This window comes from Natator depressus, chromosome 4 (assembly GCF_965152275.1).
Source record: "Natator depressus isolate rNatDep1 chromosome 4, rNatDep2.hap1, whole genome shotgun sequence".
NCBI lineage: Eukaryota > Metazoa > Chordata > Testudines > Cheloniidae > Natator > Natator depressus.
Window position 1 is genome coordinate 35,425,991 of NC_134237.1, and position 20,804 is coordinate 35,446,794.

The 20,804-nt window shown below is 41.7% G+C and overlaps 1 protein-coding gene across 1 annotated transcript in view; it reads left to right on the plus strand.

Moving 5' to 3' along the window:
- ANK2 (ankyrin 2) overlaps nt 1-20,804 on the plus strand; it is a 256,841-nt gene that overhangs the window by 38,715 nt on the left and 197,322 nt on the right. The window contains exons 3-4 of the mRNA XM_074950755.1: nt 7,346-7,444; nt 9,930-10,028. Coding sequence (XP_074806856.1) covers nt 7,346-7,444; nt 9,930-10,028 — 198 coding nt within the window. The remainder of the gene's footprint in view (nt 1-7,345; nt 7,445-9,929; nt 10,029-20,804) is intronic.

The window sequence follows — 20,804 nt, forward strand, 5'->3', positions numbered from 1 at the left end:
AAAAAAAATTAACCTCATGACTCTTTGGCCATTCTCATGATTTTGGGGGGTCAGATTCATGACAGAAGGATTGCTAGTTATGATTTTGGTATCCCGTTTTTGTAGCTACTGTGTGAAGTTAGAAAATAAATGTTTTGATTTATAAATATCCAGCATGGACATTTCTCTGAAAATTGCATGGGTGAACGGCAAAGCATGGGGGATGAATGGTGATGTGTTAGTGTCCTTAGTAATGTGACTGCATCCATAGACTAGTGGTCATCGCTGTTGTGATAGAGTGAAGTTCCATATGGAACAGTGAAAAGAATTAATACATTTTTCAGTTCACTGCCCCCCCACCCCGCAAAAAAAAAATAAAATAAGATCATTTTGGATCTACCCAATACTAAACTTTTTCAGTTTTCTCAGCTAAACAAAACAAAATAAAATAAAAAATAAATAGTTTTGATTTTGGGGAATTCTTAACTGCTGTTTGATTAAAAGCAAATTTGGAAATGCCATTCATGGAGGAGGTGGTGTCCTCTTATATCCTATAGCCCAACGGGGTTAGAGCACTCACCTGGGATATATGAGACCTGGGTTCAAGTCCGCATTTTGCCAGATTGGGAACAGGGATTTGAACTTGGGTGTCTCATACTGCAGGTGAGGGGCCGTTCACACTGGTCTATAGTGTATTCTGGTGTGGTCTCTTTCTTGCTCTTGCTGAAGATGTTCTACTTTGTATATATTCTTAAATATTTTTTGAGCAGGGAATTGAACCTAGCTGTCCTTCTTCTAAGGTGGGTGCCCTAACTGCAAAACTATAGTTATTCTCACCCCCTCTCTCTGGTCTATGAATATTTAATTTTATAAATTAAAGGGGCAGCCACCACTGGGTTTGTGAATGGCCCCTAAGTCTCCTTGTGAATCTATTTCCCAAAAATGGTTTTGGATTAAACTGCTTGGTGAATGTATGCTGAATTATTGAATAATTTCAGTCAACCCAAAACTCTATTTTTCAGCAAATAAACTATTTGTCTAAAAAGTTTCACCCTGCTTTAGTTACACAGCCACATGAAGAGCCTGAGTCCCTACTTTGAGAATAGCACACAGGCATCGAGTTAGTGTCCAAAACTCAGTCCCCCTTCAGATGGTTTTCTTTACTCTTAATTTAAGGTCCACAGATGTAGACCTCAGCCTAAGCTTTCTCCTAAGTTTTACTGTCCTCTGCAGGACCTCTCTGTCCCTGCTCTTTTCTTCTAGTTCCTGCTGGTTCACACACAGGCTCAGAAAACTTCCATAATTCTGAGTTGAAGTTAATGACTAACTTGAGCTGGCCATGATGGTGAGTCAAAAGAAGAACTTTTGTTCTCTGTCCAGCATCCTGGCACAAAATGACATCACTTCCTCTCACTGTCAACTTTAAATTGTTACTGTTTTGAATGTTTGTATGGTTCAGTTTATAGATAACTATTGCCCCATATACATTAATAATACATTTTAAAACATTTTTATAAACTCTTTCAACAATGAACTCAATAGGATTCCGAGGCCACCTCAGTCTTAACTGGAGTCACTCTGGATTTACACAGGTGCCTTGCATTTGAGATATAGGAATGAATGTTAAAAATACTGAATATCAAAAAATTATTTATAGTTGGGACTGTAATTTTACAACATAGCTTTGAATGGCACATCAGCTATCTTGACATAGGACAATTCTATCAAAAGACAAAAACTGTAAAATCTGCAAGCACTTAGGGTGTATCAGTTGCCTGACATTCTTTAAAAGAGATGATAATTCAAAATGGAATATATAAGAATAATACCTGGTTTTAGCCTGAGCAGTTAGCCAATATTCAAGACCTTACAGGTTGATGCCATTAGAAGAAATTGATGATAGTCAGATATTTCTTTCATGCAATCCTGTTTATTTTCAAAGAATGCACGCAAGGTCCTGATTTCCTGAGCATAATTGGAATGAAACAGGAGGCAGTTTCTTTGCTCACAGTTCTAAGTCTTTTCCTGGCCAGTACTCAGTCCAAAAAGCTTTTTCTCTCAAGGCCATGTTACCAGTGCTGGTCTTGTTGTCTGCTTGGCCTGCTGCCATCTCTGGCTGCTTGTGACTCTCACAGCCTCACAAAACAGCCTCCTGCCCTTGTCTTTGCATTCAGACCCAGAGAAAACCCTTTCATACCATATGGCTCAACTCCTACACCTGCCTTGGCACGCAGGTCAGTGATTTATATGGTGGCTTGTGTTGTTTCAGCTATTACTAAGCAAAGAGGCATTTAACTGCTCCCTCATTTAGTCTGAATTGAAGGGAACTTTCAAACCCACCAGCACAGCCCATAGATCAAACACACTCTCACTGAGAGCCACCCACCCTCCAGCATAACAATAGTGGTGATAGTGGTAGTGTTGTGTGTGAGTAGTAAGTCAGTAGGTTCACATAGCTTCATGAATTCACAGGCTGCAAAAGGATTAGAAGGAAGATGTCTGCACTTTCACAGCCTCATACAATTCCCCCCCCCCTTTTTTAGATTTTTCTCCTTTCCCTCTAGAGGGAGAACTTCTGCACACTTTGTGCTGTTCCCTAACTCCTCATGGCTTTCTCCATGGGTGGGAATGCATGTGTTGTCTTTTCAGTTTTGACCCAGAATGTAAGGAGACGTGTTTGTGAGCAAGATGGTGTTTATATATATCATGGACAGAGACAAAACTCATTAAATTCCATAAGAACTATACTGTGGCGAGATGCAGTGGCACTCTTCACTCAGCCACAGCATTGAATGGAGTGCAGCATCTGCATGTGGGATGAGCCACAACAGGCTCTTATTTTCCACTGTGTTTGCAACTTCTTCAGAATTGCCCTGGTAGTACACAATCCCATATGCACATGGCTTCAGGCTTCAGTGCATGGGTCACATTCTCCACTGACTTACACCCCATTGAACCTAACTAACTACAGGAGGGAAGTCAGTGACAAATTGGGCCTGATTCTTCACTTTGTCATTCTGGTTTAACACCATCATAACTCCATAGATTGCAATAGAATTGCAAGAAATAAACAGGAGTAATATACAGTGTTGAATCAGGCGTAAGTCTTGCATTCTCTTTTGCCATCCCAGGCTGAAACTTGAATTGCAACAGAGCAGGACGTTGACTTTTAATTTTCACACTTTTTTTTTTTTTTTTCACAAAAAGAGAGTTTGTCTGTGGTGGGACCAATATCCAGCCAGCCAAATTCCCTCTGGTTCATAAGTGACCAAACCAAAACAACCATTATCAGTGTCTTTTGAGCACATAAATAATAATACCTTGACTTTCTTTAACAATTTTATTCCAAGGATCTCAAAATACTTTATAAATTAAATAAGCAAGATTCCCAAACACCTTATGGCATATTATTGTCTATATTTTACAGGTGGGGTAACTGAGGTACAGAAAAATTAAGAGACTTGTCACAGGTCACAGAATATCAGTGGTTAGATATTAAAATCCAACAAAAGAACTCCCAGCTGTGTGCTCTGACAGCTAGACATTTCTGCCTCTGCTGGAAATCTTACAAAGTTTGTTTCTGTTTGGAAAATATAAAGCAATTTTCATATGGATTAAGTTCACCAGGTGATTCATCCTGTCCTGTTCTATTGGAACCAACAGAACTGCAGTAGTACTAAAACCCTGTTAATATCATACCCAGCAGAGGCAACAAGAATGAACTGCAATACATTAAAAGTTAAATGAGAACATCTTAAATGATCAAAATGTTTTGGTTTTGGGTTTGAAAATAGATTTTAGTTTCATTGTTGTTTGCAGTGTTTTTTTAGCTGTGTTGGTCCCAGAGTGGTATTAGAGAGACCAGGTGGGTGAGGTAATATTTTTTTTTTTTATTGGCCCAACTTCTCTCTCTTTCATTGACTTCACTGAGGCTTTTTCCACAAATCCTTTCAGCCTTTGACTGATTCTGAGTTTGAGGATTTGTCTACCAAGAGACTTAGTGTGTGGCACACTAGCTTGTTAAGTACTAAGTGGCTACATGGACCCTGCACACTAAACATTCCGTAGTTGCTTTTTGAGACAGGAGTATGCCAAAGTGCATTACAGAGCTTTTAGTGCACAGTAGCAGGGCCACACAGCAACGTAGTGCTTAGCAAGTAAGTGTGCAGTAGATCCACACCCTGGCTGTCCACGCGCTAAGTTTCCATGCAGACAAGCACTGAGTGTCCTGAGACAGCAGTGGGCAGTAATAGGGGCCCGAAAGATCCTGAACATCACCGACAAAGTGCTGAACACCCACTGCTTCCACTAAAGTTAATGGGAGTTGCAAGTGTTCATCATTTTGTAGCATGTCAGGAAGTGGAAGGGGTAAGTCTATTGAATTACAATTCTGTTTTCTAATGTCATGAAAGACCTAAAGCAAAATGTGCACTTTCAATCTGAAATGAGCACAAAAAAGTTGTTATTCCTTACGGTAGAAGCTAATATTTACTTAAACCACATAGGCAAATATTCACAAATGTAAGGATGTTTTCTACACTTCATTCAAACTTTTTTTTTTCCACAGAAAGTATGGTTTGATTTTGGTTACACCTGTCAGTAAACCATCTTCATCAGAAGAGTGGGACTTTCTAGAGTTACCAAGCAACCCTCTGCCCTTCACAGTTGCTCAGAGACATGATTGTTTCATTAGTAAAGAATGATGCTGAATACAGGTTAAGTCGAACAGGGAACTTTATTAAATCCTGTGCACTGCTCTGCCCATGTGGCTAAGTTGCTTCAAACCTAACCATCCATTCCCAAATCCATAATAATCCCTCCAGGCAACACAGACCCTCTAGCAGGGGAGCCACTTTGATTTACAGACCTTCCATCGTAAGAAATAGCAGGGATCAGTCCTGTGGGTAGAAGAATAATTACAACATTGACTCTGGATGGGGAAGAACAAAGCTCAATTTAAAAGTGTACAGTTGTGCAGGTACTACTACAAAAGATGCAGTGCTTTCTTCTGATATTTTAGTTAAAAAGAGAACAGAAACAATTGAGCTATTTACGTTTGTACAGCAGATACTGCATAGTCTTTCTCTAATCTTTTCACTGCCCCTTAATAAAGCATTTTATGTTGCAAACATTTTAAATGAATATTATGCGAAATCCCATACATTTCAATGAGATTTCACATAATCTATTCATTGTATTGCGGCTGAAGTACCTAATATGATATAATTAGGCATGTATCATAAGGTATACATTAAAATATTTTAACCTAGAGTGGTGTAGCTTTTTGTGTGGTGAAGCTGCTGTCCTTCCACTCTGTAGAGTATTAAAATATAGGATATCTTGTTCCTGGCTATTTGCAGTCACAGGAACGTGTGGACGTATGTCACAAGCACTCACATCACATTCTTTTTGCCTACCCTACTACTACTCTTTTTTCATTGTGTGAGGATTGTAGAGTGTTAGCCATTGTCCGTATACTAAGACCTTTCGTTGTGATAAAACAGTTGTATACAACTGTAAGGGACAAAATCTCTATTTCCATTCCTGCACATAGAGTCCTATTGATTCTGAGTCTGTGGGATCATACCCAAGTATAATTATCTGACCTAAAATAATTAGAAGAACACTATACCTGTCTACTTACAGAATATGTTTTTCAAACTTTACATTACTGTAGGTAATAATATGGTCCCATGATACCCAGTAGTGTTAGAAAGAAACTGGTGTGTATGTATAATCAACTTTGTGACAAAAGCTCAAGTCACAGTTTAATAAGAAGGCATAGTACCTGCTGCTGAATGTGAGTTAAGTAAACACATCTATCAAGTCTGCAGATCAATTTAGTGTAGATCCTTCTGACTTTCAGTGCAGGACAGTATATTTCAATGTGCTAAAAGAATTAATAAAAGTTGTACAATGCCAGCAAACATCACAAATGTACAGGGTACATTTCCAAAGCTTAAAATCAGTACAGTGGGCCAGATTCATTCCTGCTGTAACTCCACTGAATATAACCTCAAAATCTGCTCACCATCCTCACCTGAACACAGGATCCAGTGGTGTTACTTCAGAAATGAATCTAGCTCTTTCTGTTTACAGCTGCTAGGCCTAGTGCCATTAAGTGTCTCCTCTCAGGAGCTGAGTGCTGTCAAATTCCAGCAGGAATTGCAGACCTGAGCTGTCTGTGATTGATGAACGAATAATGACCAGAAGGCTGCTTGTTCGTTCATTCCAAGCCTTTAGCGCCTCCAACCAGCTTAGAAACAAGAGGTGTGACGAATATTATATAACTCTCAACTGACTGTAGACTGAGTGTCGTTTATGATGCTTGCAATATGGCAAAACAGCAGAGTGCTTGAGGGCAGTGGCAGTATTTATATCTGTCACCTGGCTGATGTACTGTGAAGATCATCATAGGACTGTGAAAAATAGGTTTGCAATTTAAGGGGAAGGTTTGGGGGTGAGATGTGGGGTTTTGGAAGGGTGGTGTTTTATGGGGGGCATTTATTTGGGGCTTGAGCCATGGGGTGGATTTATTTGGGGAGATGGGGGTTGGGATGGTGGGGAGATGAGTGGGGGACTGTGGCAGGAGGAGGTTTTATGGGGTTTGGTTTTACTTATGGGGTGGGGGGCTATGGTGTGTTTATTTGGGGACAGGGTTGCAGGGAGTTGGCGGGGTTTAAGCAGGAGCTGGGAGGGTTGGGGGTTGGATGGGCGCTGTGGGAGAAACGGGTTGGAGCGCTATGGCAGGGGCAGGTTGAGTGGGGAGCTATGGGAGGAAAGGTATCTGGGGAAAGGGGCGGTATGTGTGTGTATGTGAGTGCAGGTTGCTATGTGGCAATGTGGGTGGCCACAGCTGGCTGTGGCTCTGTTTTGGCTCCCTCCTCCTCGGTCCCTTTCCCCATCTGCTCTCCTCCATCAGTCTTGCTTGCTCCCTCCCTCCCTTGCAGGCACCAGCCCCGGCTCTGCTCATTGGCACTGGGGAGGGATTGACTCGCTGCCACACTAGGGCATGAAAGAATGAGATGAGCTCAGATAATATGGTAATGGGGGCCAAAGAAGTATCCAAAGTACTCCTGTTAGCAAATACAGAGTTATCAAAGAGGGGGATATTTGCCTGCTGCAAAATATGGTTTGTAATTATGTCCTTGTATGCCATAAGAGAAGTGTTGTTACTGGAGGAGCTTTGCCACAGAGTACTTGAGCTCAACTATTGTAGTAAGAAATATTGGGGTTTATGCCGACAAATAACTAGAAGGTGAACGAATATTCTGGACATTAATCTTCATTTTTTACTTGGAGAAAGTGTGCATGTGTATCTTTACAAATGTGGTGTTTTTGACTGGTATGGCCCTTTTGCTTACAGAATGGACTCAATGCCCTACACCTGGCTGCCAAAGAAGGCCATGTGGGACTGGTACAGGAGTTACTGGAAAGAGGGTCAGCAGTGGATTCAGCTACTAAGGTAATATGTGCATGTTTGTATAGTTAATTTACAAAGCAAAGAGATGAAAGAACTAGAAGTTGATATTTCCCCTTGTTATCCGATGGACAGTGCAAATAATCAGGAAATTTTCAAAAAACTGCAATATAAGAATATAATATTAAGATAAATACCTCTTTGATAAAATATAAGGTGTTAATTTCTTCCTAAACCACAGGACCAGATCTTCCACTGGTGCAAATCAGTTTACCTTCATTGACTTCAACTTACGAGTTTGATACAGAAATTAAAGGGTTGAAATTATGTGGCCTGTGTTATACAGGAGGTCAGGCTAGGTGATCACAATGGTCTCTTCTGGCCTTAAAATCTGTGAATCTATGAATCAGCTGAGGCTCCTAGACTATAAATGAAGATGAGGACTGAAAAGTATGTGTACGGTGGGAGCCCTTAAAGTTTCACTATCATGAAAAAATTTACCCTTTTTTAGTGGCGTTTTTCATTAGAGAGACAAGGAATATAGCTGACCAACAGTAGACTATTTCAGAATAGTGAAAATGTATAAGAGTAACATCTGCAGGTCCCTATGTATGCTGCAATACAATGGGACCAAGTTCTGCAGCCATAACTTCTATAGTATAATTCATCAATGTTATTCTCAGTAATGACTAATTCTAAGGAAGGGTTTTCAGCTGTGCTCTGTAGATACCTGGGCTGTATGGCCTTCAGCATACGTTGTTGTTGTCTAGGTGGTCTGGAACAGAACCTCTTTTCCCTATCCAGTGCGTGCCACAGAATGGGGAACATTGTAGTCAGCTTCAGCAGTTCATTTTCTCAGTTCTCCAGAGCTGCTCTATTCTCTAAGCATCCCCGCTGACCAGTCTGTACATCTGATTACACCTGCTCCTTTTCTGCAAGCTGGACTCTAGCCCTTTCTCCCTGACCCCTTTCCTATCTGGTTCTGTAGAACAGTGAAAGGAGCATACACTGTAATCCCAGTAACTCCCCTGAAAGCACGTCCTAGTGGGGCAAAGAGAAGGTAAACAATGCTGAGCACAATAATCCATTCTGCAGCAATAATGCTGAATTTTGTGGATTCTTGGGAAAATGCCCATTTCCACAACTGTACAATAACAGGGTTGATGGCGCTGTGAGTCAGATGAATGGGGAAGATCCCTCCTCTCAGAGCTATTGTTTCTGGCTCTTTGCAGACTCAGATGCACATTAATTATGCTCGGTTCATATTTCCATGGTTATCTTTGCAACTATTAGAGCTAGAAATTTAATTTAAGAAAAACAAAAGCTGAAATTCTGGAGCACTATTCTGTAGCAAAAAGTGAATTCTCTGGCACTGCAAATTATGGAGATATAGTGTAACACGGTTTTTCACTTATTTTGGCTGATGAGTTCTGACATATGGGGTAATGTTTCTAGAATCTTCGTCAAAATAAGTCTAGGCCCTCACTCCAAACTGCTTCTCCCCACCCCTGTGGACACCTCATTGATGGAGACCTAAAGATTCCCTCATTTTACCTTTCTTTAATCCACCCTTCTGACCATGAGCCTTACATTGAACCATGTTTTTTTCTAGCCTAGATGGGACTCTTTTAAGAGTACATTAGCATGTAATTGATCCGTGAAACGATGTTAGATGTGGGATACTGCCTCCCCCAGGAACACCTTGGCTCACAGTGGGGCTGGGAATGAAATGCAAATCTCCAGCAAGGCTCTACTGCTCTAGCTATTTGTTTGATTAGAGAGAAGTGGGTTCTCCAGGAAGCCTCCATTGCACTTTCCCCCCCATGTAACAGCAACCCTGCCTTCAGCTGAGAAGGGCTGTCTCCAGTGCCATTAATGCCAGTGGGAGTCCCTTGAGGACAATACGATGTGCTTCCTCCCTGCTTTGCCTGATGCCTCCACCATTCTTCCAGCCCTGGTTACAGTCAAGTCATCGTGTTCTCTCCTATGCACGCTTTACTAAGTGCCAACAAATAGAAAAAAGAGTAAATTCTCTTCTCATTACTTTCACATTTAGGGTTTTTTTGTCTCTGGTAACCTGGTTCTTTCAGCAAAGTACTCGGTATTCAGACTGTTCTTTCAGCCATGTACAAGGAGATCTCACTTTATTGGGTCATGTAGGATGATTTAGAAGGCTCCTAGATCTCTGCTCTCTTTTGGAGAGCACATCCACTGAGCTGAAGGAAAAACCTATCTACTCCAATTCTTTGTTAAACATGAAATAAACCAACAATTTGTTCCATGCACCAGCCAACCCCTATTTCAGAACTCCACCCAAAAGGTTGTAAGAATATATCCAGGGGAGTTAACATGACAAAACCCCTTTGGAATGCCCTTTGGTGGCATATCCCAGCTCTGCCCCATGCAATGTCCACAATGCTGTGTACACTGTAAGGTAGAACAGTGGCCTATGAAGTAATGCCTGGAAGTAGTATTGTGTTCTGAATATCATAATAATTGTTAATGAAGGATCATTTCTTTTACATAACAGAAAGGGAATACAGCCCTGCACATTGCATCCTTGGCCGGACAGGCTGAAGTTGTCAAAGTTCTGGTTAAGGAAGGAGCCAATATTAATGCACAATCTCAGGTATGGTGATGTTTTCCCTCTATTGTAAGTATAATTTGGTGAAGTTTTGTAAAACAAACTTAAGGCAATAGGCAGGCACAATACATGTTTCCCCTGAACCTAATCCTGACAAATCAACCCAGCCTTGACCTGTGTCATGGATGGTATTCCTTAGTATGTGACTGTGAGTATAAGTACCCAACTGTATAGAAAGAAGTCATCTGTTGTTTATGTGATGCATAAATTAGGATTGTTGTTGACTGAGATCACCAAAGAGAATTTTTCCTATGTGTTCTAGCAAACCAGGAGCCTCAAATAATCCCACTATGTTAAGATGTTTTAAAATAATGTTTGTCTTAAATTCTGACCCTGTCAAGCTGCCTGGAATGGCTCACAAGCAAGAGTACCCAGCTCAGGGCAGACGGTGAAGAAGCAGGGCACAAACCCCAAACTGGTTGTGAGTTCTATACTCCGATTTCACCAACCAAGAATCAAGTGTAAACTCCTCAAGCACTATAACAGCCTTAACATGGGCTCACAGACAGTCCCCTGGGGTACTCTGATCTATCTTGCCACCCGGGTTAGCTTGCCTTTGTGATAAATGGTCCCTTACTCCAAAAATCACAACAGTGTTCAAGTTAGTCCCAGTCCCAAAAGACCAGTCACTTACCCCAGATAAATTGCACCTACACTAAAGACAATGCTTTTAGCCAATCCTATAATAAACAGAGATTTATTAACTAAGAAAAATAAATTTGTTATGTACAAGGTTAAAGCAGGTAAACATACACACACACACGCACACACGGGTTACAGTCTTAAGTTCCAAAAGGTAATAGAAGCTGCTGTAATATGAAAGCTCTGTATGTCTTCTAGAGCTAAAGCAGACTAAGCAGCCAGGCATCCTTTGCTTATGCTTAGAAATATATGCCCCTCAGAGTCCAGGTAGAATAAAGAAACCTAGTTCCTTCTTGTCCAGAATTTTTATTCCCTTTCCCCAGAGTTAAAGCTGATGAGATGAGTCCATCTGCATATCTCCTATTCATGGGTATGGGGGTGTGTGTGTGCGCGCAATCAACAAAGGCTTTTGTCCTCTGGTGTTCCACAGTGGCTTATCTGGTGTCTGTGGGCCTTCTTTTGTTGGGCAGGAGATGACATCTCTTGTGGAAAACTAGTATTTCACACATGGTAATGCTTCTCTCATGATTGTGGGTTTCAGAGCAAACACTTAAATATTACCTTATAACATAGGATATAGATATTATAAGTGAAATTAATGCCTGGCAACTCACAAACAGCAACTCACAAGCATGCAGCAACTCACAAGCATTTCATAAAGTCTGAACACAGTCCTATAACTCTAATACACATTTTAAAAATACTAACACACAGGTGAGCCAGCCTGGTTTCCAGCTATGCATTTGTCAGTGTTTTTTGAGGCCTAGGGACCTTGGCATGAGCTGTCATCCAGTCTGCCAGCATGATAACTCCAATACTTACTTTTCGGACACAAGGACTAAAAGCATTGCTTTTCATTGTTAACTATTGGTTAAAAAAGTTTGTAGATGGATTAGTTTCCATTATGATAGGTCTCGGTATTCATTCTTCACATAGAAGGCATTAAATCAAAGATTTGGCATGCACATTTGATCTGGGAAAATACAGTTGGATTGCATTCCAAAATAAGGTGCAATAAAAAGATCTATTAATCTCTGGCATGAAGATTGGCTACTCTTCCAAAACGTACCAAAGATCATAATGATGTCCTTACAGAATCTGACCAATGGTGAAATGCTTGAAGGTAAACTTCTCTCCACATTTCTGCAAGGCTGTAGTAGCAATGACTGTCTCGTTACTGCTATTTCAGACTTATAAACAACATGTGTTAGGTTCTCAGTAGAAAAGAACAGACTGCAAGCCATATAGATGGTTTGTTTTCAGAGCTAAGCACCTCCACCCCCACAAACAGATTCACCTAGTGGTTATCGTTATTTTTTTTGTAGCAATTTGCAAAGTTATCACAACACAGTATTTCAAATACTGCAATTGTTTGGAATCCTAAACAGAGGGAAATAATGAATATCTCAGACAGCATTGTTTGGTATGTGTTGGTAAATGCTACTCTTTAACGAAGACCATTGTACATAAACATGTATAATTGAAGTGGTGGGGTGGGTGGGTTGGAAAGTGACCTACTATATGTTAAAGAATCTGGCATCCTTATGCATAAGATCATTATGCAATGTATAGTGAGCCAGTGGCATTCTCTGAAGTAGGTCATCAAGCTAAATACTACTGCTGAATTTAAAATATGGCTGGTAATGTTTGCACAGTAGCTTTACAAGCGAAGACCATGAGAAAAATGAGTCATACTTCAGAGGGTTAAATTAAAGCCATGTTAAATTCTGCCTCACTCTTAGTGAACATGGGCTAGATCAGGGGTCCGCAACGCGGCCATTGCGCCCGCGGGGACAGTTGTGTGCGCCCACAGGACACTGCACCGCCGAAAGGCCGCCGCCAAGCATGACCGCCATGAGAAGCATTGCCACTTGTCGGCAGTATTTTGGCAGTGGCACTTCTTGCCACTGCTGCTTCTCAACAGCACTTCAGAGGCGTGGTGTCTGGCCACAGTCTTCTGGGAATAGGAATATGCTCTTCCCACAGAAAGGTTGGGGACCACTGGGCTAGATAATGGCCCTCACCTCCATTCCTTTTGTGCTGCACAAATGGGGATGGGGACAAAGAAGACAGAGAGCTGCCTTAACAAAGCAGCTGGGGATTACCAGGTGAGTACCCCAGGAAGTGTAAAGCTGGCACAGTTGCCTTTATGCCACATGCTTCCCCTCACTCCAGCACAGGATATGTTTGTGGGCAGGGAGGTGCATAGGTAGAGTCAGAGGTGTCAGTGGATGTGGCCATGTAAATTTTATAGCTAGTGTTAATTAGAGAAGCTCTAAACTATGCCAGGGTCCAACCAGTCCTTGATCGGCTCCAAGATCTTCCCCTGACTGCCTAAGTCGCACACTGAACACAGCTTAATCAGACCTGGAGATCTGGCATTTCATTGTGTATAATATCCTGTCTGTTGCAGGAGATTGTAAGCATGCAATGACCAGTGATGCAGGCAGAAGGCAGTAGACTAACCAATGTATTTATAAAATGAATAGCTCTGTCCCTACCTTCACAACACTCGCAAAAAGATCAGGTATTTGTTTCTGTTGTTTTCTTCCTAAAAGCTTCTTTGCTAAGGAGCTCTAAGGACAGCTGATTATCAGCTACACCCCATACTTCAATTTCATGTAATTGAATGCTCAGGAATGCTATAATGTTGTTTCTCTAATTCAAGAAATGAACAAGTTGCTTTCACAGAATCGTAATTGGATAATTATTACACACTTTCATAAACTTTCATAAACTGTTGGTTCTAAAATTAGGATTTCAGCAATGCTAGGAGAGATCAGCTTGGAAATATAATTGTTTTAAAAATCAGGAACACTTTTTAATATGAAAAAAAAATGTGTTTTCTGCCAAATCAGGTAAACATTTTCACAGTGAGCTTATAACAGCCATTGCAGTTTTATGTTCCAGATTATTGTTAGCACATGAATGTATCCAATCATGCCAACAAGCATTTGCTCCTTGAATTCTTATTCAAATGGAATTGACTCAGAGGATTAGGACAGGCAATCTGACATGCTTTCATCTCCTGCCCACTGAAACCCTTATGTATATGACAGTAGTTTCAACATTCATAATAATGGTGAGAGGGACTGTTTTACCAAGATATCTGCTGGAAAATCTATCCAACAAGACATTTACCACTGAAGTCATTTTCAACTTTGTGGAGGATAGCTCTTAGAGTAAAAGTGAGAGCAGCACCAAAGGGATAATGCAACCTGAGACCAGACAAAACTAAGAAAGAGGAAAAGGTAATAAGCGGAGGAAGAATTCACAGGCTAGTGATCATAAATAAGGTTACATTTTAGTCACAGGTATTTTTATGGTCACAGGTAAAATTCATGGACAGGTCATGGGCAATAAGCAAAAAGCACGGCCCATGACCTGTCTATGACTTGTACTGTTTACTCGTGACTAAAACTTGGGCCGGGGCCCTCGGTGCTCTGAGGGGGGTGGTCTGGGGGCACCACGGGTGCTAGGGGGGGTGGTCCAGTACCCCTGCTGGTGCAGACGGCGGGGGTTGATAGGGCTGGTAGACTCCCTACCTGGCTTCGCGTGTCTCTGCAGCTCCTTGGGGGAGGGAAGGCCAGGGGGGCTATGCGCGCTGCCTCCACTGAGCTCTAGTTCTGCAGCTCCCATTGGCCAGGAACCAGAGCCAATGGGAGCTGCAGGGATGGTGCCTGCAAGCAGGGACAGCACCCAGAGCCCCCTGGCTCCTCTGCCTACGTCAGGAATTGCAGGGTCATGCCAGCTGCTTCTGGTAAGCACCGCCATGAACCCCAACCCCCTGCCCCAGCCTTGAGCCTACTCCCATACCCAAACCGCTGCTAGCCCAGGGACAGCCTGATTGTTCAGGCAGCCCCTCACCCAGCCACACCGGCTGCTGCAAAAGTCATGGAGATCATGTAAAGTCACAGAATCCGTGACCTGTGACAGACACACAGCCTTAATCATGAACTAATTTGGAGGCTAGTTATCATGAACCAATCAAATCTTCATAGAAAGAAAGTTAATGGCATTAAAAGATTAAGGGCCAAACCTTTCTCTTCTCTTCTCTTCTCTGTAGGTTCTTATATTACACTGATCACTGCATTATCTGAGTGCCCTGCAGAGTCAATATTTGGCACTGGTGAGGCCTGAGAGGGAGTACTGTGTTGAGTTTTGGGCACCACACTTTAAAAAAGATAGGGACAAACTGGAGAAGGTCCAGAGGAGAGAAACAAAAATTAGAGATTTAGACGTATGAGACAGCATGACCTATGAGAACAGGATGAAAGTATTGGGCATGTTTAGTCAAGAGAAGAGAAGAAGGACCCTATAAGTCTTTAAATATGTAATAGGTTGTTATAAAGAGGATAGTGAGCAGTTGTTGACCCATGGCTACCAAGAGTACAAGAAGAAGTAATAAGCTTATTTTGCAGCAAGGGGGATTTAGTTGAAATATTAGGGGAAAACTTTAACTATTGGGATAGTTACCAAGGGAGATTGTGGAATCCCCATCATTGAAGGTTTTTAAGAACAGGATGTCCAAGTTGTATTTAATGCTGCTGAGTATGGGGAGATGGAATAGATGATATCTTGAGGTCCCTTCCAGTTCTACTTTTCTGTGGTTCTGTGAAAGCATGAATAACTCAGGCCAGGTCATTGTTGGCCAAGATGAAATGGTGTCTCCTAGCCAACCAGAGATGATAGAAAATATTACTCATTGATGCTGCTTTCTGAGAGGTCAGCATCAGCAAGGAATCCAAGAGTATTCCTAAACTATGAACTAAATTAACCAATTCTGGGTGTATACCTTCAACCAAAGGAGATTACACCATGACGGCAAGCTCTGCCCATTAGCATCACCTCTTTCTTCCTCAGGTTCAGTTTCAGCCACCTGTTTCTTATGCATGAGCATATCTCATCCAAGCACAGGGCCATCTTGGTGGTGGTCATATGTGGTGAAGGATAGGTACAGCTGCTTATCATCTGCTAGTTGCTGGCACTTGAAGCCATGTCATCCCACCAGTTCACCTAGTGTCTTCATGGAGATGTTGAAAAGGACTGGAGAGAACCACGAGTAAGGGATCTAGTGAAAGAGTTTCCCATTACTATTTATTGGGTGGATCCCCTCCAGGAAGAACTCAAACCATTTTAGTGCATCACCCTCTACCCCTGGCATCTGTCCTTACATTAACAGACATCCCACTTGGTTTGAATAAGAGGTTGACTGTCTCAGATGTGCACATCATTTCATTGATTATCTACAAATAGACTAGACAAAATACTGAGAATTACACAGTAGGAAAGTAAGAAGTAAGAAAGAAATGGGGTAGATGATGTAATAGATTTTTCCCATTGCTAGCAAATTCTTATTATATCCGTGTGTATATACCTCAAGCAGTTAGTGTAAAATAGACTTAAGGATCACCTGGAAAGTGGGTAAAAGGGATGGATGGTCTTTTGGTTAAGCACTGAACTAGGACTCAAAAGCTTCCGGTTCTCTTCCTAGGTTTGCCATAGACTTCCTGTGAGACCTTGGGCAAATCACTTAGTTGCCCTGTGCTTCAGTTCCCCATTAATAAAATTGCTGTGAGGTTCTCAGAAGCACACCTACACATAAATAAAACAGAAGAAGCTAAACATTTAATGAAAGACCTAAATCTCTGGCTAAAAGTGTAGGTTTTGTGGAAAAAAAATAAGATTGTTATCTAGAGAATGGAAAAGAAGGTGACTGGAGAGAATAGTACCAAGAGTATACCGAATGATTTGTATCTAAACTTCCCAATAGGAAATACAGACAGAAAAAGGAGGGGGCTAAAAGGACAATGGAACAATTATCTCTAGAAAAGTGTTTTTAATAGACGTATTCAGAAAAAGACAAATCAAGAAATAAACGGGATGAATACAGTGAGTAAAGAGAGCCAGGTTATGAGGCCTCTGTAGTGGCTGAAATTCTGGGGCTCTGATTCTTAGACTTACCCTGTACTTCATTTTTAAAAATAGGCACCACATTAATAACATCTAAGTCTTACTAAGTTGCTGTTATTAAGGATGAATTACATACCCTCCTCAGCATCTCTGCTATTTCACACTTTATTTCTTTCAAACCTCTGGTGAATACGATCCAGTGGTAGTGACTTCTTGCCATTGAGTTTCTCAGGTTGCTCCATAACTTCCTCTTTAGAGACATCAGTATCTGACAAGGTCACACTCCTATACCATAAAAATTGCCTTAGCGATGGAAATTTCCCACTGACTTCTATATAGACTGATGGAGAAAGAGAGGAACTTCTCAATTCTCTTTTGTCCTTTTCTTCTTTTGGTTTATAGAGTGGCTGCCATCAAAAATGTTTACACTTGCCAAAATTGATATCTGAAATACTGTAGTTATTTCCTTAAACTTAGAATAAGGCAATAATGAGAGTATCTCAGGAAAATGCGGATTTTTGTTTAAATAGTGACCACAAAAGGCGCACACACAATCTATTGTCCCCCTACCTGGTAGTGGCTGAGTCTGTGATTCTAAAGTTTTTGTTCTGTTTTGCCATTCAGCCTTACAGGACCCATTTTTTCCCCATGAATTTTTATGCAGAACTTCCAATTTTTAAAATCTGCTACTTTAAAGTTAATAATCATCGCTGTTAATTTTAGAGAAGTGCTCCTCTATTCTGATAAGCCTAATTGTGAAGTAATTATTAATGGAATGCTTATACTCTGACCCATGCATATTACTTGAGGAGTAATAGATACTGTCCTGTAAATACTAAAATGAGTGGCTTTAAAATGCAATCATTTAGGATATAAAAATTACTAATCCAAACTATGCTGAATTTGTGCCATCCTGTCAATATAGTGTGCAATGGAGTGATAAATTTGCTCTTAATCATACAAATGTACTTTTCCCCCCTGGCTTCCTCCCTTGATTTGTGATCATATTCCCCCCGCAGTCAGGATGAAGTCATCCTGCTGACGTTCACATGTGTCAGACCTACTCTCTCCTTGATATGCTATGGGATGGTGTGATCTTTAGTAATGCACATTCCTTTCTCTTGGTGAGCTCAGTGATACTTGCCTACAGCTCTTTCTTGTAAGCATAAAGATAGACAATGGTTCATCACTTAATAGCACAAACGTTACTTAGTAACCATCCTTCCAACTTCCCGTCAGTTCATGAGGTAACTGCACAGGGAGGGAAATGAATGACTTCTGATCCAGAGTCTAGTGAATCCAGTAGAAAGATTCCCATTTACTTGGATCAGGTCCTTTGATTGCATTCTAAAACTTAACAATATACTTTGACTTTGCATTGATTCTCAGACTGGTGTTGGAGGCAGTGGTTGCTTCATGGTTATAACAAGGTACATTTTCCTGTTTTATTGTCATGAATAATTTGTATCCAGTGCCAGTAAAGAATGAAACTCTGAGATCAGATAATGTGGCTGAATTCATTTGAATTAAAAAGAGAGGTTGCATAAGGTAGGGGATGGAAGAGTTTATACCAGAAAATTGTGTATAGCAATACAATAATTGCAGACATAGACAAGTGCACTTTTCATTCGCCAGCACACAAGTGCCAGTTTGAAGAGCTGCAAAGCCAATCTCTGGTTCAAGGTTTATCAAACTGAATTCCCTCCTAAATTTAGAAAAAGTGCCCTGGGTTATGGCTGAATCAGGAACATTCTTGATTCAGAGCCATGTAAACAGCATGGGCCATCCATTACACAGAATCGTCGATACTGCCCACCAATTTGCTTCTTCCACAGCTGGAGCACTTCCTCACTCCGCTTCCTCATCTTCAGTTGTTCTTGTGCTTTGGGTCATTGCTGAACACAGTAATTGTTTGTCTCTCTCCTTCTATCAGCGAGTGTCTGATTTTCAGACCTATGAGTAGGGCCCTTCCAATATCACTTTCCATTTTGATCAATTTCATGGCCAGAGGATTTTAAAATTGGTCAATTTCACGTTTTCAGATGTTTGCATCTGAAATTTCAGTGTTGCTACCTTGGGGGTCCTAACCCAAAAGGTGCCTGGAGGTGGGTCTGATCACTCCCTCTCCTCCCCCAGAGTAGCTGTGCAGGGGATGGACAAGTCCTGTCCCGCCCCAGCCCAGCAGTGACTCGCAGCTAGGAGTCCCCTGGCTGGTGCCTCCTGGCAGCAGGGGGAGATTGGACCCACCTCCACAAGCCACCTCCAACTACATGAACCTCCAGGGCTGCTGCCCAGCACCAGAGCTTCCTGCAGCAGGGGGAGGCAGTTGGAGATGGGTCTGATCTCTCCCCAAGAGAGGCTGTGCAGGGGATGGACAAGTCCTGTTCCTCCCGAGACATGCAGCTAGGAGTTCCCCCAGGTAGGGCGCTCCCAGCAGCACAGCAAGATCAGTTTTCATAGGGAAGGGCCTATTTCATGGACCATGACACATTTTTCACAGCCATGAAATTGGTAGGGCCCTACCTATGAGAAGTGTTAGCACCATTTCTTGGTCTTTGTTCAGGTGGCACAGCAGATAACCCATGAAAAGTGCCAGTTGTCTGAGTCAGTTGTGCTTCTAATCGGTAAGCTATTGTAAGCCTCTCACTACCTTCCCGTAGGTCATGTCATGTCACGTGACCTCAGAGGGTCAGAGATAGCGGATACGCATCCACTTCTGCCTGTCCTGAGTTAGTCCTCACCCTCCTCCATATACACCCTGCTCCGTAGAAGAGGCCTCCTCAGGGGCAGGTCCTGGATGCCAGTGCACTGGGGAACTGGCTTTAAATTTCTACATCTGAAGTTTACTCTGATGGAAACATTTTTTTTAAAATATGAACTGCCGGGCAAAGGGCTTTTTTTGGGGATAATGTTGTGCATTTGGAAAGTATATTTTAGTCATGCGGAAAAGTGCAGCTGATTCTAAAATGGCTACAATTCTCGGCATGTATTGTTCCCCACATGGGCTGAGTTAGAGAGGTTTGAATTTTAGGTGTCCAGTCTTTTAAACTTCAAGGAACAAACTTTCAGCAGGTATTACTTGTATGTATGCAAATTTCTGATTGTCACCTGTGTAATAATACCAATTTGAACTAATGGGCATTTCTTCTACATGTGACAAAAAGGCAGATGGACCTATCCAACAATGGACTCTTTTCTTGACAAAACAGTGCCCTCTAGGCTTGACAGAGGGACTACCCCAAGCTCTGTTCTGCCGAATGGAGTCACAAATATGTAAAGGGAAACATATCTCTCCTTTTTTCATTTGTGGATGATTTCTGGCTCCAGTGTGATACAAAGTATGCTTGACAATCACCCACGTTAGCAGCCATTTTGGATTAAGTAGAACCTCACCACACCAAAGAGCCTGGCAGGTCAGTGGAATGATTAACTTGCTACGGCAGTATTGCAGCATCTGGTCCTATTGGTCTGTCAAGACCAGAGTTCTGACTACAGCAGAATCCACAGTGCACCTACTGGTTCTCTTTCAATCTGATATTAGCAAAATGCTTTCTTTTTAGGAAGGAAACAAGAAGTTCTTGAAGGTGACCATTGCCTTTCTGGGCCTCATATCTTCTAGGTCTCTTGGTATCGTGCAGAAAGAAAGTCCTCTGGGCTCACATCTACGTGAGAAGCCTTCAGGCATAGCTCCTGTCAGGGTGCTCATATTTTATTCGGAGTCTGCTGCATGGGGCCAGTAGTCCACTAACTGTGACAATATCCCTACTGTAGTAGTCCTGATAGATAGATAGATTTTTTTTTTCTGGAAAGAACTCCCCTGGAGCAACAACCACAGATGTCAATCTCCTGGACTGAGGAGCTCATCCTGATCATCACATATGCCAAAGGGGAAAATAGTTTGTCTCAAAACGATGAAATTCCACATCATTATACAGAATCGAAATGAAGAGCTTAGACTTGTGTCTGGTATGAATAGGTAAGGAAAAGCTAGGAGTGGAAATAGTGTATAGTAGCTACAAAGGAATTGTCATATTTCAGAGCCCTTCATCTGATAGGAAAAAGCATCACCTAAAATTTTAAAATTTCTGTAGCAGAGTGTAGAGAAAAAAGCAGACAAGTAGTATGCTTTAAATTTATAGAATCTTAGAAATGTAGGGTTGAAAGGGTCCTCAAGAACTCATTGAGTCTGGCCCCCTTCACTGAGGC